The sequence below is a fragment of the Galendromus occidentalis genome, unplaced genomic scaffold (genome assembly GCF_000255335.2).
Source record: "Galendromus occidentalis unplaced genomic scaffold, Mocc_1.1 scf7180000077440, whole genome shotgun sequence".
Classification (NCBI taxonomy): Eukaryota; Metazoa; Arthropoda; class Arachnida; order Mesostigmata; family Phytoseiidae; genus Galendromus; species Galendromus occidentalis.
In genome coordinates, this window is record NW_003805428.1 from 1383368 (window position 1) to 1399857 (window position 16490).

Sequence of the window (16490 nt, forward strand, 5' to 3'; positions counted from 1 at the left end):
TCAGTCGATCATTTCTTCGAATGTCGTCATTATGTTATTTTGCTCGTTCATGTCGATCTGGCCTGATTTGACTTCGCGTCTTCGCCTCTCCTGTTCTCGGCGCCGCTGTTTCTCACGATCAGCCTCGCTCTGCACCCCGGCATTAGGAGTTCTCATGTGAGCTGGACTGTTACTTCCTGAGCCGCCTGAATTCGAGGGAACTTCAATTTAGATCCCCACCTGAACTCCGGGGAGAAGGGAGAAACAATAGATTCATCGAAACATACAGCGAAGCCGCGTCGGACCTGACCGCGCTCCTACCTGAATTGTCCGAGGATGGACCGTGGAACGAGTGCATCGAATGCGGGCTGTGCGAATTAAGGAAACCGGCTTGCAGATGATCTTTATTGAGAGTGGCCAATTGGGGATTGAGTGGGTTCATGGCTCCAGATGCCATGACCCCGCCACCGCCGGACATGGCCACACCTCCACTCGCCATCTGCTTGTTGCGCTCCGCCTGCTCTTTGCGTTCCTTGGCTTCGTCTAACATACGTTGCTGCAGGAGAAAATTTATGATTGGAGGGAATCCGGAATTTTGGTCGGGATCCTTCAGTCGGGATACGGAGCTATACGACCCGACCGTATGCACATCCCTCTACCGGAGTCGGAGGATCTCGCCTGGAGGGTCGAACATTCATGAGGAACTCTTCTCACCTTATCGGCTTTTTCCTTTGCCTGTTTCTTGAATTGCTGGAATGAATTACTCATGGCGTGCGGGTTGAGATTTGTCTGGCTCTGCGGGTTGTTACCGCTGTTCGAATTGCCGGTCACCAGACTAGACCACGAACCATAGTTCCTCAATTTGCTACTTTCGCTCTGCAAACAGAAAAGGAACCTCTCATCAGTCCAGGGAGGCAAGTACTCGCAGACAAGAGATCAGGCTTGCTTCGCGAACCTCCGGTCGAATGGATCGGCCATGCGCCCTCTTCGAATTGCTCGCCGGCGTGATGTACTCTAAGCTCTAAGCTCTAAGCAAGGGTGACAAGCATAAGTGTGAGGGATACCTTATGATTTGCAGGTGCTTGGTGAGAAGCTTGTTGTTGCTGCTGCTGCTGTTGCTGCTGATGTGGCTGCTGCTGTTGAGGTTGCAAAGTGGGCACCTGCAGCTGATTTTGCATAGCAAGAGCGCTCGGAGGTCCACCCATCCCAGTCGATGCCCCCGGAGCGACTGCGTGCTGTTGATGCATCTGCGACTGTTGCGAGCCAAGTGCCAAGCTTGAGCCGAAGTCGCTCGTGGTCGTTCCAGAGTCAGGATGAAGCATTTGGTGATGACTCGGCAATCCCAGCGCGGCCAGATCGCCGCTTTTAAATTGGCCCAACTGTTCCATGAGGTTTTTCTGTCCAAACGGATCCTATTTGGAATGGATCAAACGGTCAGCCTCCACCGATCAACTCGAGATTCGTTTCCCGAGGGTGAGATCTCTTTGTTCTCCAAAGAAAAAAACTCCAGGACGATACGGCTAGCTAGACGGTCATACGAATCGACTCCTGTGTGGCAGGAGCTCCGCAATCCACATGCACCATGCCATATTCCACGGAAACATCAACCAGCCGCAACTGTAGTGCAAGCTGTAGAACTGTAGGCAAACATACACTGACTCGAAGCAGATGAGGGAATACCATGCATAAGCGTGCGTAATCCTGTAATTCGTCGTCGAGTTCAAAATCTCCATAGGATTACAGCCCTGATACCGAGCCGGAAAGAATTTCGAATCCGTTGCGAATCGATTTTAGTGAAAGGGAAGACATCCTCCGATCGGGTCGGAGAGAAAGCGACAGTCAAAGAGAGACACCACACCTCCAAACGTATACTGAATCAAGCATTCATCGCGCCCTATCTCAATCCAGAAGCCCGATCGAGCTCTCCGCAGACCAATCATTCATCCTTCCCTGCCCCAATCGATCAATCATTCATTCATCCAACCAACCAGCCCACGCCGACAGATCCCCCACATCAGCGACCAGTTAGCGTATCTAGCCCACGGGGGCAGCCGCATCCATGAATGCAATGTTGTCCACCAATCGGTACCATCCGCTTGTAAACGTGCTGACTGCGTTCGTACGTCCATCCGTTTGTCCCTTAACCAGTTGCAGAGAGCGAGAGATAGAGAGATCGATGTTTGGCTTATCGGCGACAGAACGCTTTTCTCCTCTCGCGAACGTACCTTGCCGAACGCCAAAGGGTCAAGACCCATGAAGGCACTCATATCGAGTCCGAGTTGGTGAGCTGATAGGTTTGGACCCATGCTCCCCATCGGAATTCGTTGTTGAGCTTGCAATTGAGCCCCGGTCTGAGCAACGTCACTTGACGATTGCATCTGAGGCGTCGTCGATGTCGGCATCCCTAGACTCCCGCCGGCATGGGATGAAGGAGGGAATTTGCCGCCTCCGCCTCCCGTTACAGAGCCCAGCTGGTGTTGAACGTGACCCGGCAGCTGCATGTTGGTGCTCCGCATCGAGTCCAAGACCCCACCGAGTATGGGGGCTGCCTGTTGTGGCCTCAACGAATCCACATTCGGATGGTTCGTAGGCCGGGGCTGAGTCGGGGCAGAAATGCCCTGGTGTGGCGGAATTCCGAGGCCCCCAGCGGGGGGACAACTTACCGCCATCAAAGGAGCGTGGTGCGGATTGGAGGCGGCGGCAGATGTGGCGACATTATTTAAGCCTAGGGAAGCACCCCCGATAGGTGGGAGACCTGCTCCTAACGGACTCAAACCGTTCAAGAGATCCGCATGGGCAACATCCTAAAGGGAATGACACAAGGATTCATCAAACACATGGGGTTGAACAGGGACACCGGATCGTGGTGAGTGGGAGGTGCGGGGTGATAAACCGACGAAGCACGAATCGATAGGACGAAAAAAAATGAGCAGAGAAAATAGACAGACGAATTTCACGTTCATCCCTAGAATCCCCTAATCAGGGATTCTCTCGATTCATCCAGCGTTCCGCTCTCACACTCATGACTCTCTCTATTCGTTGTGCTTCTACTCCCTCTTGGAGGAAGAAAAACATGCCGTCTGTCGCTCACTCGGCAGAACTTTCCCTCACCTTCGACAGCAGAGCAGAATCCGTCGTATCTAGAGCCGGCAGCTTCCCGCCTGTCGTGCCTACGTCGTGTTGAGGAGCTTGCGCTATCGATGCATCACTCGCAGCTTGCGCGAAGTGCTGCTGTTGCTGCTGCGACGGGTGCGGCGGATGCTGTTGCTGCGGATTCTGCTGATGTTGTTGCGATGGATTCAACTGCCCTGTCATTCCAACCGCAGTAGAACTGGTGGCAGGCTTCTGTCCTCCGGCTGCTGAAGCACCGTTTTGTCCTGGTTTCTTGCTCGTTCTATCTCCTTTCCCGTGGCCAGCACCTGAAATTGTGGAAATCACTCACCATTCTTGCACATCTCGACTCGATTTGAGCGCGAGTGGCTTCGGGGGTTGCTCCTCTGCTGACCTGAGACCCGTATTGCACAAAATTCAGAACAACCCCGACAGAGTCCCCCAACTTTTCGATTTGCAAGCAAGATTCCCAGAAAGCTATTCCTGAACGGTTCCCCTGACCCAGTCGAATCGACCCAATGCCCCTGCTTGGGAGAGACGGAACATTCCCCCTACTTGGATCGCAAGCGCGACTCGACACCGAATCTCTCGGAGAAGTTTGAGAAACATCGATGGAGTTCGATTTCAATACATCGAGGTCTCCGATACTGGAAGCAGAGTTTTTTCCAGAGATTCGGCTTCGGACACACTGTCGCTCCTTAATCTATGCTTTTCCGAATTAGATCTCAAATTCGATTCGAAATCGATCAGCAGAGACGCATCCCCCTCCACCACTGAAAGAATGTCGTGCCTCACGATGTAGACACCAGAGAAAACTCATGTCACAATAATCAATATATGGGAGTGATTTTCTCCACCGGGAGTCGAGGACAAGATGTTATTGTGCACGTCTGAACTTCTACAGATGGAGCTCTGGTCGAAGTGTTGTGTAATGCTGTGTTGTATCGCTTTGTTGATTCGACAAGGAGCTGACTTGGAAACAGCAGGTGCCCTGAGGTTGGACAAATCGCTTCGCCAAGAGCAACGCGAGAGTTTGAGCTCTGCGGGTCTCGGTCAGCGAGAGCAAAGTACCAGAACCAGGATTGCACGAGGCCAGTCCGGAAACTTCACGATGTCTGAGCCCCAAGATCAGTGAGATTCCTCGGGGGCGAAGCAATCGATAACAGTACCATCCGATACAAAGGGAGAAGCACAACTCGCGGAAAACCGCGAGCGAATATCCCTTCCCCGGAAGGGAAAGAGTTGTGTTTCTCGCTGTTTTCTCATTGCTGATGCTGCTGCTGCTGTCAATGAACTTCAGGTTTTTGATCCTTCGGTGTGGCAAATCTGATGTCTCTGCGTGTCGACTCGATGTGACTACAATCGCGCGTTTTAGTTGTGGAGTGCTTCGAAGCTCTCGATTCGCTCAGTGGCTGGAGGGGTACGGTCGTCCGCAGCTGTTACCTACCAACAAAAAACGAGACCGATAGGTTTCTGCTTTATACATATTTATATATTCTCTCCGTCTTTATTTTTCTTACTTTCTTCCCGCTTTCTTTCTCTTTCGCTCCTCAATCCTTTCGCTCCTCAATCAAATCCTCTCTCTTCGAAAACGATACACCTGCTTTCAAGGCTTAAAATTCTCTTCGTCTGTGTATGATGCTCATCTTTCCTGCTGTTGATGTGTTGTTGCTGATGTCTGTGAGTTTACTGCTAGTTTATTGTTGTCACTGATGATGTGTTCCTCGTTGTATTAAGACAGCCCTCCGTATTTCGCGACGTTACTATGGAGTCTATCGGTTCCTTCCACGTATTCTCAGGAAGCGTTTTCGTTATTTTACGTTGAAGGTCAAAAACGCTGAAATTCGGGGTCGTGGTTCGCCCTGTTTCGAAGAGTCGGCTTTGACAAGCAGCGCGCATTTTTAAAAACAAATTCCACAAGTCTACTTGACGACAGATATCGAGTTCATCGAGAAGGAATCCCAAGACCCTCCTCATCTGCTAGTTTTCGCTGCTGTTGCGGCGTCCGACGAAATATTTAAATGTATATCGTATTTACATGCATCATTATCATCATCATCATGTGGGTATTTGAGGGGGCGCAGCTCTACAAGTAGTGCACTTCATAATCATCGAGAGAATCTTCGTCCAGGCGATTCATAAGTCAGGTGGCCGGTGCACCGATCGCGAAACTCCTTCCTCATGGGAACAAAGAAACGATATGACCCTTTCCATATGCATGTCCTCGTTGCAGTAGATCAAGACGGTCGCCCGATGTGTGCGAGCGTGGTCCGTTCGATTCTAAACAGGGCGACTTGCCTCCGCAAAAGCCAGTACTTCGGAAAAATCCCTGCCGCTCGTTCGGGAAGATCATCATTGATCGCGCCACGGAACGAGCGCGCTCTCTCCGCGCGTCAAGCCCAGTGACGGGGACCCCGGTCAGCGAGAGGCAGAATAGATACAAAAATCGATCCATCGATCGATCGCTCAACGAATAATTCATGAAAGTCTAGCTCTAAGATAGGTCGATCCGTTCGCAGTTCTCGGCTACGATTCGAACCCCTTTACTCAGCCGGCTACAAAATAGTTCGGGACTCCTCCAGCCGCGTGGGGCAAACTCCCGAGTGAGTTGATACGATCGAACGACACATGCAACCTCTACGCAATGTACTATTCGAGCCGATCCTGGCGTCAAAATGACACCCACAATCATATGAGTTTTGCTCAAGATATCGCGCGGCCGGTCGAGTAGTAGTCGACCGTTGAGCGAGCGTCTCAAACTACCAACCAATGAATAGATTTGTCGATCGAGATCATGGCAGATTGATTCGAGTGGAACTGAAGAGTAATTACTCCGAGACTTCGCGCGCGTTTCCTGCGCCAGATAAGCGAGGCATGGGCGCTGCATCACAAGGAGTGTCTTCAGCGTGAGAATTCGTATCAGGGCGCTCTTGGAACTCGTACGAGGGAGAGATTACATCACTCCGAGCGCTACAAGACAAGGAGCGCTAGGATACGAGCGCTCCAAGCTCGCACTTTGCTTATACCTCGCTCTATGGATGGACTTCCGAATGTGCGGGATGGATTGATGACATGACTCAAATGACGAGCTGAGCAGTGTCTGATGGAAGGACTCGCAGGTGTCGGACGAATGGGAAAAAACTACGATGATGATGATATCCTGATGGCATTTACAATGAAAGATGTTATCTCCTCGTAACGGTACCGATTCGCCTCGAAAAATAATATATATATACGCTTATATATATATATATATTTATACCAGCGGAATTCCTTAAGACGATGTGCCGTCGCCGACATCGTGGCAACTCCGTCTCGATGGGTTGGTCTCTTATCCACCAGATAATCATGCCTTCCGAAAAATTATCCGATCGAGCGATGGATCGATTGATGGAGACTGATCGAACTCTGTTTATGGAGGCTCAACGAGCTTAGGTGGCTTTGACTCTCACGCTTCGCAGAAAACGAAGGGTTCCGCCTGCCTGTCAGTCTGTTTCTCCTCTTCGTATGGAAGAAATATTCGGAGTTCTATAGCGACGAAAATCATCACCATATGCCCTGACATACAGCATGTGTATAGATAGATAGTTAGCTGGATAGATAGTTACGCTCTATGAGCATACGGATACATCGACAGTCGTCGTTATCAGCATGATGATCCCCTGAGGTTCTGCTCGACCTGATTCGCTGCCTGGTCGTTTAATGTTTACGCACATGCTCTGCCAAATGAAGAGCTCTGCCCCTACCCCTCCGCGGCAGATTCCTGGATCTGGGAGGATTTTTCGCCCGGCATCACTGACGATTCGCTCCTCATGGCGCGTGAAGACCATCGAGGGCAGCGGCGAACGAGCGCTCGAATGAATCCACGGAGTGGATACTGCAATGGATCCACACAGGACCGATCGATCTCAAATGGGACCCACGACAGCGATAGCAGGAAGCGAAGCCCCAAGCTCGGAGATACCGGTCGACCATCGGGACTTCCCACGGATCCCCGACGGAGACCTGCCCAGCGCTGCTCAGGTTGCTCTTCGGAAATCGAGTCACCCCGTCCTGACAGGAAATAATTCGCACCGCGGGCGAGCGGGCAGCCACGAGGACATCAAACGAGGCGTTCGAGTGCGCCGTACCGGACACAGAAACCGAATTCGGGTACGAAGCTGTGCTTTAGGTGAAGCAGCAGTGAAATTCGAGAAGGAACGCACGACAATCACGATCAGGGCAAATCTAGACGGGGAAGGCCTCGCCGAACAGCAGCCCCGATGGCCTCGGAGCTCCATGTTCCCCATGGGCAATTCCTTTCCATCCGCAGAGGGATTCTCCATTGAGTTCGAAGCAAGGTGCAAGAATGCATAGAGCATGAATCAGAGGGATCTGGCTATAGAGCCAATGCGATCTCTTGACATGTACATTATACAAATCGACTCTAGCGAACTCCACGAAGTCAGAAAAAATTTACAAGAGTTCGACTCGGATTCGTGGAGAACGGGACGACTTGTCAGGCCGCGCCCCGAGACCCTGCGAAGGGATCGGTTTTGTCTGAGCCCCTTCTGGTCACTCACGGACGCTCTCTGTCTCGGTGTGTGTTCCTTCCCTCGCTCTCTCTCCCCTCTCTAGATTATATATATCTATATTCTATATATATATATATCCGTATGTATATATATACTCATTTGGAATCCTAACCTTCTGCCTTTCCAGGCAACAGGAGGAATCTCAGGAGAGTTTGGAAAACGGGTTGACTCATTATCGGGTGGACTCACTCCGCCACAGTGGTAGTAGTCGAGATGCGGAGAGACTTTCCCAATATGACGCTGTGATGCGCGTCAAAATTTTTGGTTCGGTTCTCAGAGAGACGAAATTCGCGAGCGAGCGGTTCATTCTCTCCCCAGTCTCTCTTTGTCTACTCAAGGACAGCGACGCATCAGAGAAATAGATCCACCAGACTCAGGTTTCGGGGAATTGGAGGCCTAGAAGCGAACAACGCACGAACTTTCGGCTTCACAGATCAGAATCAGCAGTTACTCCACGCTGTCTTCTTTTCAACTATAATGTTCTGTGGTGTTCTTTTTTGTCATTTGTTTCGATTCTGTGTTCCGAATGTCGTGATCGCTATTGCTGCTTCTGTGCTGAGTCTGTTTGTGGATCTGTTGCTGCTCTTTCTGTTGTTGTTGTTTGATTCGTCCAAGCTCTCGATACAGTCGAGCTCACTTTTGAGAGTTGCTTTCGCTTGCTGTGATACATTGGTGGCCTTCCTCGTAGGTGTTATGCTGTTTTCGGAATTATTCCTCGAAAACCAGTCGAATGCTTTCGGTGGATCAAATTTTTGCAGCAGCAAAAACGACAGCGAGTGCTGTTGTCGCCGCCTCCAGCGATTCTGATGACCCTTACATGACGAACGACGGCAGCCGATGAGGCACAACAGCGTCCAACGTCAAACGGCCCGTGCTAAGCATCGAATATCGTATCACCAGCTGTGGTACCACCCTAACCAATCTTCATCACAGTAGTCTCTCTCGATCATTGGGTGAATGGAGTGAGTATTTTCTCGATTATCTGACTGGACTCACTCTCACCAACTGACCCTTGTGTATGACCCACTGTGTTTACGATTCTGATATTAACCTGATTCGGAATCGGAGGACTCCTCGCTGCTCGAGCTGCTTGAGGAAGATGTACTGCTGTCACTGTCACTCGAACTACTACTACTAACGCTCAAACGAGGCGCTCCGCCGCCTTGCCCGTCTAGACCAGCCAATTCTGCAAGAGGGATACGAATTAGCTCCGTGGACCAGGAGAGGAGAATCGATATCCGGTAGGATGTCCTCGGTCTCTTATGTTGTGATCAGAGGATGAAAACACTATTCATCGTTCGGCAAGCGCTAACCTTTCTTGGCGGCACCAACTTTCGCCGGCTTGTGGGCACCCGCGTTCGATGTAGCGTTTGCGGCGGCATTCGTAGGCTGAGCTGGTGGTTGCGTTGGAGCCAATTGTCCACTGACGTCTTGCAGTCGCCGTTCCAGCTCCTGTTTCTTGTCTTTGACTGTTTCTTCTTTACTCTTCCCTGTGGAGACGTAAGAGGTATATGAGGCGAAGTGCATCCGTCCTCCTTAGCCTGCAGGAGCGGGCTGGCAACGACCGCCGTCGCAAAATATACAAAATACACGACTAAATTGGCAGGATCGTCGCGAGCCACGGAGGAACGCACGATCGCAGGTGACGACGGGTGAAGGGGGGGGCACTAAGAATCAAATGAATTTAGTCTCTTGGGAGAGGGAGCAAAATCCCCTCGTTGCACATAAGGAGAGGAGGTCTATACTCACGCTTTGTGCCTGTTCCGTAAGGTTTCCGAGGCTTCTTCGCGTTTCTCGCCAGACACGACGCCACGTAGCTCTCGAGCTCGCGGAGTGTCGAAGGTTTGAGCGTCTCGAAATCGATCTCGATTTCGTCCGGATTAGAATCTCGCAACGAAGGTTCTCGCGACTGAATAATATGTACAACTCTACCAAGTTTATCCCCGGGCAGCTTGTTGATGTCGAGAGAAAGTTGTCGTTTCTCGTCGTACGACATCGGCTTGGCGCTGTCCTCGTCCTCGGAGTCGAAGTCGCCACGCGCAACAGCGGTTTCGCGCTTCTGGCGTTTGGGCTTCGCTGTATTGTTGTTATTATTATTGTTATTGTTGTTGGTCGCCTTATTCATTTCGCGTTTGACTCGAGACTTCGACGGACTCTTAGCCTTCTCCTTGTCCTTCTCTTTTTGGGACTTCTTCTTTTTCTTCTTCGAAGAACTTCGGGACTGAGCGGCCAGCGCCGAGATTTCCTCCGTAACCCTTTTCAGCTGATCCTGAAGCTGTTGCAACTTGCGCTCCCGCTCGGCTTCACTGTCGTCGCCGCTATCGCTGTCTTCCGCGCTGGCGACTTCAGATTCAGAAGCCTCGTCCGAGTCACTGCTAGCCGAACTTGCAGGTATGGGTTCATTAGGCATTTTTGTGAGTTTCATTTCGAACACATCTTGAAGTTTGCGAGCCATCTTCACGACTTCATGATCTGCCGGATTATATTTGTAACAGTTCATAAAAACTAGACGAACGTCGTTGCAGAAATCGTCCGGATTCCGATATTCGCGACGCTCCATTTTCGTTTTGATAGTTCCTAAATCCATCGGTTGCGTTATGATGTCGTAGTAGTCGTGGAGACCTAGACCTTCGACATCGACCGCCGTATAGAAAGGCCACGCGTACGCCGAATGTTTCTTCGCGAAAAGCTCCTTGATGATAGAGTTACAGTACTTGAGCTTCTCGGTCATTTTTCCCCGCTTCACTTTACTGTGTTGCGCAGACTCGGGAATATCTTTCACAGGTTTCTTTATGGGTCGTCCGCTTTCCCGTCTCGTCGAAATCTTTTTCGAGTCCGGTGGTCCCGGAATGGGCGTTCCATAAAGATCGTTGGGCGTTTGACCGGGGGTTGTTGTGTCGGCTTTTCGTTTGACGCCTTTCTTCACCTTGTTCGGAGTTACACCGAGGTCTATGGGGGGAACACCGGCTCCTGGCAAAAAGTTAGGATCTGTCGCGGCTGGAACTGCCGGAATGATCGGCTTCACGTCGAGTAGGACGGTGTGGTTCGATGGTGGAACAGGTGGCGGGAGCGTTGACGGAAGGTTGTTTACGCCTCCAGTAATCGAATCCACCGCGGGATTTGTCGCTGTTAGGCATTCGGTCTTGATTTGCGGTGGAGCCTGTTGGGGAGTTTGCTGGTGTTGCTGTGTCGGGTGATGCGGCTGGTGCTGTGCTTGATGGTGTTGCGACTGCTGTTGCGCCGCCGGATGTGGCTTCGGCGGGAGCGGCGGTAGGTGTTGCTGCTGTTGTTGTTGTTGCAGCGCCTTGGGGACCGGGCCAGGCTTCTTCTTGGGGCCTTTCGGACCTTTCGAAGGAGGTAGCGGCAAGACCGTTTCTTCCTGGGGCATTTCAGCGAGCTTCGAAAGAAACAGCTTCTCCAAGGACTGCGCCATCAACACGACGTCTTCGCCCGGCTTGTTGTAAATGTAGCAATTCGAGAACAGCACGTTAAAGTCATTGATGCATTCTTGGGCATCGTAGTAGTAACAATTCTCCAGACGCTTCTTGATGGTGCCGAGGTCCATGGGTACTTTGATGATCTTAAAGTAGTCCGGCAGGTTCAGCTTGATGGTGTCGACCGGCTGCTGGAAAGGCCACGCGAAGTTGTGCTTCCAAACAGCTTTCATGACGTGTTTCAGCATGAACTGGAGTTGATTGGTGTTTCGGTGCGGTCGAGTTCCAGGCTCGGTGGGCGGGTGAACCATCCCGCGGATGGGGACCATCCACTCGGGCTTAACATCCTCATCCTCATTGTTTGCCGGAACAGCGGGCGCACCGTTCCCGGCGGCTGGGGCGGGCGCTGGGATTACGGGAACGGAGTCCGCACCCACCCCCGTCCCGGCCACCGAGTTGCTCACTGACATGGCGGCCGCAGACGGCTACGCCGCGTCAAGCGCCTTCTCCGTGCTATCCTTATCGTTCTGCAAAAAAATCGGCCTCTCATTAGGAAAGAGCTCCTGCGAGGGTTTGGCGATCGATGGGTTGATCGACAATAGAAATATAGATGATCCTTCATGATTCATCCTCTGTGGAGTGAATGTGTGAACGCGGGCAAGTCGACAAAACGTGAGCTCGCCCTTCCCCCGTGTCGACCGCGGTGGGGGGATAGCCGCGATTGCCCTCGAGTGCAGAAAAAAATTCCGTAAGAGCGTCAGCGACGAGGCTTACGAAACCAGCGAAACAGGACATATTGAGTTCAAACAAGGTGCAATTTTTATTCGAATGTTCGCCCAGACTGTGAATGGAGCATCGGGGGAACATGCCCGTCCCGTAAATAAGACCAATAATAATTATTCTCTGCAATGCTCGCCCATAACTGCTCTGTTCGGGCAAACTCAATATGGGCGACTCGAGGAGAGCGTCGTGGTTGCCTCTAATCGATATTTTCCTTCGGAAATTTATCATGCTCTCGGCAGCGAAAATCACCGCCAGTGTTTAGCACTCGCTAATCTCTCTCTGAGAGCGGAACCTCTGGACCAGTCTATCGGAGACAACGGAGCGTTGATTGCAAAGGACGGAGTCCAAGCGGTAAACTGACGACGAAGATCGACCCAAGAGCATGCCGAAGATTAGCTTGCCCGCCAAAACGCCACCAGCCGACGAGCGGCATCGAGCCAAGCGCACCAAACATGCGACAGAGCGAGCGACTGACTGAGCAAGCGAGCCAGTTGAGCGAACGAGCAGGCAACCGGTCAGGGAGCGATCTCTCGACGGATACGACGGCTCGGGGCAGCACTCCAATCGATTTGGCGCCAAACTTCTCAGAGACCATCGAAACACAGCGAAAAATATTTTTCCCAGCCTTTCCGCTCACCTACTCAAATTCATCACCCCCACCTATCACGGGGAGTGTTGGAGCGTGCGATCCGTAGGATCAAACCAGGCTCCGGGAAACGCCTCAATGAGGGATTCCGGTCGGAGTACGAGCTCCGTTTTCGAATCCCTCCGGTGTCTCCTGCGACGGTCGTGTTCACGACAACACAGCTATCGAGAGGAAACACGCTCCCCCAATCGTGCGATCAAGAATTAGCACTGGCACCACCATCGCAACAGATCCAACGACGGTAGTCTGGCGCGTGTCGAGTCCGACGAGCCCCAACAACTGAGCTTGTGTTTACTGCCCGGAATGGGAAGAAATTTCCCAACCGAAGTGGACTAGAGATCCCGAGAGTTGGCTGCGCTTGTTCCAGCGCTCTCCTCGTCGCTGTCGGCGCAGTTGCGCATCCGACGCTTGAGCCGAGGAAACCTCGCACAGTCCGAGCACAGGACTCAATTTGCACTAACGTTGCCTCGCGATTCAAACTCCGGACACTCGCACGAAAACTGCTCGCTACCTAGATTGTTCGACTGGCTGGTATTCGTTGGCTCACAGAAAGTCTCGATGGCTAAATGGCTGCTCGCTTGGGCGGTTGGTGAGCTCACTGTCTGGCTGGTAGGAGGCGGGCAGTCCGCTGTAATGGAGCTCGCTGTCCACAAAACAACCTCTACGTCAAACCCTGTCGAACGACGATAGGAGGACGACCAACGAGAAAGCCACCGGATTGAACTCTTGGCCAGGTAAACAAGCACTCAGCCAGGCTGCCAGGCAAGCAAGCAGCTAAAAGAAACAGACACACTCACTCATTCGCTCGCTAGCTCACACAGACACAAGCTTGACTCACTCCCCAACCGAATACGTCGACGCAATTCGCATGAACTTCGTGCATTTGTTCACCTACTCAATTCCAGCATAATCCTGGCATCACAGCGATCCTAAGGAATGCTCGGTCGGGACATATTTCGGTCGATTTGTGCTATTTTGAGCCAAGTATTTCTTGATTGCTAGCCGGCCGACGGTTGCACCCTTTGTTCAGGGCCTAGAACATCGAACTCGAAACTAATTCGACTTCGTACCGTGTTGAAAGGGTCCGACTATATCCGGGGATCCGTTTCGACGGTCACAAGTCACTTTTTGCACATGATTTTCCCGGATATAACCTGCTTGAAGAATGAATAGCACAGACAGCGTCTAACGGACATTTGTTGGCTCTCCGTCCGACGCTCTTAGTTGGAAGCGGACGCCATTGCACCTCTGTCATTGGTCCGATTGGAGTCACGTGACCGAAACGACGCTAGCGCCACCCGCGGATTTTGTGCGAAAGCACGCGCGCCAGAAGTCGAAAATACATTAAGAGCTGAGGAAAGCGACCGCGGGACATTCGAAAACGGAGATGGAATCTACAAGTCACATTCAGTGCGATATTTTCCCGGGGTAATGAAGCTGTGTCCAAAGTGCAACGGTGTGCTCGAACTAGAACACTAAACTTGTACACATGTTCTGAATACGAGCTGACTTCAGGCTAATATCCCCGGAGAACGTATCCCCGAGCAGACCATTACTACGGAAGTTTGTCGGAGATACACTCGGCCTGCCTCACAGTGCGGAGCCCGACATGGACTGACCTCACGATAGAGTCCCCCGCGGAAGAATTATCGACTATTCCGCATGCACCCGTTACCGCATCCGGATCGTGCTCATCTTTTTTGGAAACGAAGTACTAATCTTCCCTTCCATTCGGCTCTCTAAACCCGCTGTATGTTTCAAAAAGGCCCGCCGAAATCTTATCGATGGATCATCAAACAAGCAGAATAACATGAGGAGAGGAAAACACGTCGCCGATCTGGTCGCTGGGTGGAACGGCAGAGAAACGAAATGGAACGTTCAGAGATCCTTTGGCCAAGAAAGAATGTAACGGAGTTGAAGCTCGGACGGCACCCTTTTCGACATCTTCATTCTTTAATGCAGCTCCCCCTCCCCCATTACCATCGGGAACCCTGTGGTACTTGGGTGCGCGACTATAGTCTCGAACGTTCTGATCCAGGAACTCCGAGCCATTCTTGGGTGCTCATCGGGTGACGCGTAGCCTCTTCCGTGAACATGGCTGCCTTCACCGATGTGGAATATTTTCTCTTCTATCCATAGTTGACGTCGATATAATCTTCGCCGACTCATCTTTTGCATATTCTCAGGGAGGCTAGAATTCACGGAGTGCGTTGAGCAGGGAGCCGCTGAATAGCCTTGAAAGACCGTGTTGTGGGTGTACTCCCCCGGAGACGGCTCCGGTTGCAAGATATTCGCAACTCGTGCAGCTTGTCTCCCCCAAGATTGAGGTTTCACTAATGCGTTTCTCTCGGGGGGCGCAGCAGATTCCTGGTACTGTCAGTATCAAGGACTGAGAGGAACCCCCTCGGAGCAGCAGCTTTCGTGAATCCGGTGGTTCTGGAGGAAAACAAGGTCGAGCGAGTCTCGAGATCACGGACGCTCGTAGGAATTTCGCTCCGCTCAGCCCTGAGTTGAGATCCATCAAGAAAATCCCGAGTATTCGTATCCGCGCCCCTGACCCATCATCCAGGTCGAGCGGAGCCTCTTCCTCCCTTGAGAGACGAGACGGACCGGAAATTTCAAAAAAGCCCTGTGAGAGGAAACTTGCGCAGGGGGCATCGAGGAACGGTCAGAGAGTAGTCAGGCGTTCAACGGTCAGCAAACGCTGAATTCACGGATCAATCCTCACGTTGATCGCCCGACAGCATTCTTCTCCTCGAGATTCCGATTGGCTGGATGCTTTCTTATTTTTGCCTGGATGTCGGCGAGAGTCGGCGACGTATCTTCCACCTCTAAATAATTCCATTGATACTTTATTTCGAGATGCCGGATCTTGAATCTTTTATGATTTTGAACCGCTGCCAGCTCCGTGGAGATCGCCCGGAGTTTGGCCGTCGGGATTCAGTAAATCAGTGACTCGAGGGAGCGATCCCCCTCACTGAATTCCAGTGCATCAAATGATTATTCTTTGGATCTGAGAGAAAACTCCGGAGGGCCTTCCTCGGCCTTCCGCCACCATTCGTCAATGCGGAGTCAGCCGGATCCGCGCGATCCTCCCTGAAGGGATCTCCAGGGGTATTCTCGGTGTCCGGATGAATCGTATCCTACATTGTCTCGATATTCGATGTCGATTCACGACGGTTTCCGACCTCGTTCCAACAGGCAAATGTTACTACAGCCCAAAACATCGAAATGACTCTCACATCCACATAGGGATTTCGGCCGCGACATGGAGTCGGCAGAGAGGTTCACAAGTGGGGCTGAGACGCTCAATGGGTAGGCCTGACGGGGAAACTCGTGACGCCTTCCTATTCGTGACCAGCCGCCGGCTCGATTCTTCTTCAGAGGAGAGCCAAGACGAAGAAGGAAACCGAGGGCTTGGAGCGATGGCGCGATCAAAATTTCCCTCTCTAGGGCGTCAAGGCCCTCGACCTCTTTTCCACACGCGATGGACTACGAAGTGGATGATCGCAGCATAGCATCGGCTCCCGTATGTTCGCCAACCTGGAGCCCCATCAGGGGCGACTTATGGCGTTGAGAGGTTCCGGCAAGCAGGCATCCGGCTTCGTCGCTTTACAACTCAGGAGCCGATATACTCTTCTTATACTGATCAGACGTGTCGGAGATATTAGGGAGTCGCAAAAAAGTTCAGTTCCATTCTCCTGATTCTCAACGGGGGTGGGGAGGTAGCCTGCGAGCTACTCGAGCTACTACTATTCCCTAGTAAGAGCTCCGAGAGAAGATCCAAACTGTACCGATTCGAATGACGAAGGAAGTCTTTCCACACCCGAGGGTTCGCAGAGATGAGTTGGAGCACTGAAATGGACCAATTGTCGCACGATTCTTCCCGACTTCTGCACTGCGAACGGACCGCCCCTATGAACAGGGGAATCAGCACTCGTTCGAGACCATGGAATGCCTGCC

At 51.9% G+C, this 16490-nt stretch overlaps 2 protein-coding genes across 2 annotated transcripts; both read right to left on the reverse strand.

Moving 5' to 3' along the window:
- On the reverse strand, window positions 1-7837 carry LOC108864245 (uncharacterized). The gene is made up of 8 exons (XM_018639471.1): window positions 7777-7837; window positions 3091-3398; window positions 2643-2783; window positions 2205-2528; window positions 1140-1391; window positions 694-855; window positions 301-535; window positions 1-185 (listed from the first exon to the last, which is right to left on the reverse strand). The coding sequence occupies exons 1-8, from the start codon at window positions 7835-7837 to the stop codon at window positions 1-3; spliced, it is 1668 nt and encodes a 555-aa protein (XP_018494987.1).
- Window positions 7838-8710: 873 nt separating this feature from the next.
- LOC100901543 (bromodomain-containing protein 3-like) lies at window positions 8711-11568 on the reverse strand. The gene is made up of 4 exons (XM_029111440.1): window positions 10911-11568; window positions 9411-10646; window positions 8993-9157; window positions 8711-8826 (listed from the first exon to the last, which is right to left on the reverse strand). Exons 1-4 carry the CDS (start codon window positions 11566-11568, stop codon window positions 8711-8713), a joined length of 2175 nt encoding a protein of 724 aa, XP_028967273.1.
- Between the last annotated feature and the right edge of the window lie 4922 nt (window positions 11569-16490).

What these genes read in the sequence shown, in the direction of transcription:
- LOC108864245 (XM_018639471.1), bottom strand. Translation starts at nt 7,837, where the DNA reads ATGAGTCAACCCGTTTTCCAAACTCTCCTGAGATTCCTCCTGTTGCCT. An exon ending in ATTCTGCTCTGCTGTCGAAG is followed by an intron (nt 2,784 to 3,090) that starts GTGAGGGAAAGT and finishes CATTCCCTTTAG; the next exon opens with GATGTTGCCCATGCGGATCT. An exon ending in ACCACGCTCCTTTGATGGCG is followed by an intron (nt 2,529 to 2,642) that starts GTAAGTTGTCCC and finishes AGGCCACAACAG; the next exon opens with GCAGCCCCCATACTCGGTGG.
- LOC100901543 (XM_029111440.1), bottom strand. Translation starts at nt 11,568, where the DNA reads ATGTCAGTGAGCAACTCGGTGGCCGGGACGGGGGTGGGTGCGGACTCC. An exon ending in GCTCCCGCCGAAGCCACATC is followed by an intron (nt 10,647 to 10,910) that starts CGGCGGCGCAAC and finishes CGACAGATCCTA; the next exon opens with ACTTTTTGCCAGGAGCCGGT. An exon ending in CCACAAGCCGGCGAAAGTTG is followed by an intron (nt 8,827 to 8,992) that starts GTGCCGCCAAGA and finishes TAGACGGGCAAG; the next exon opens with GCGGCGGAGCGCCTCGTTTG.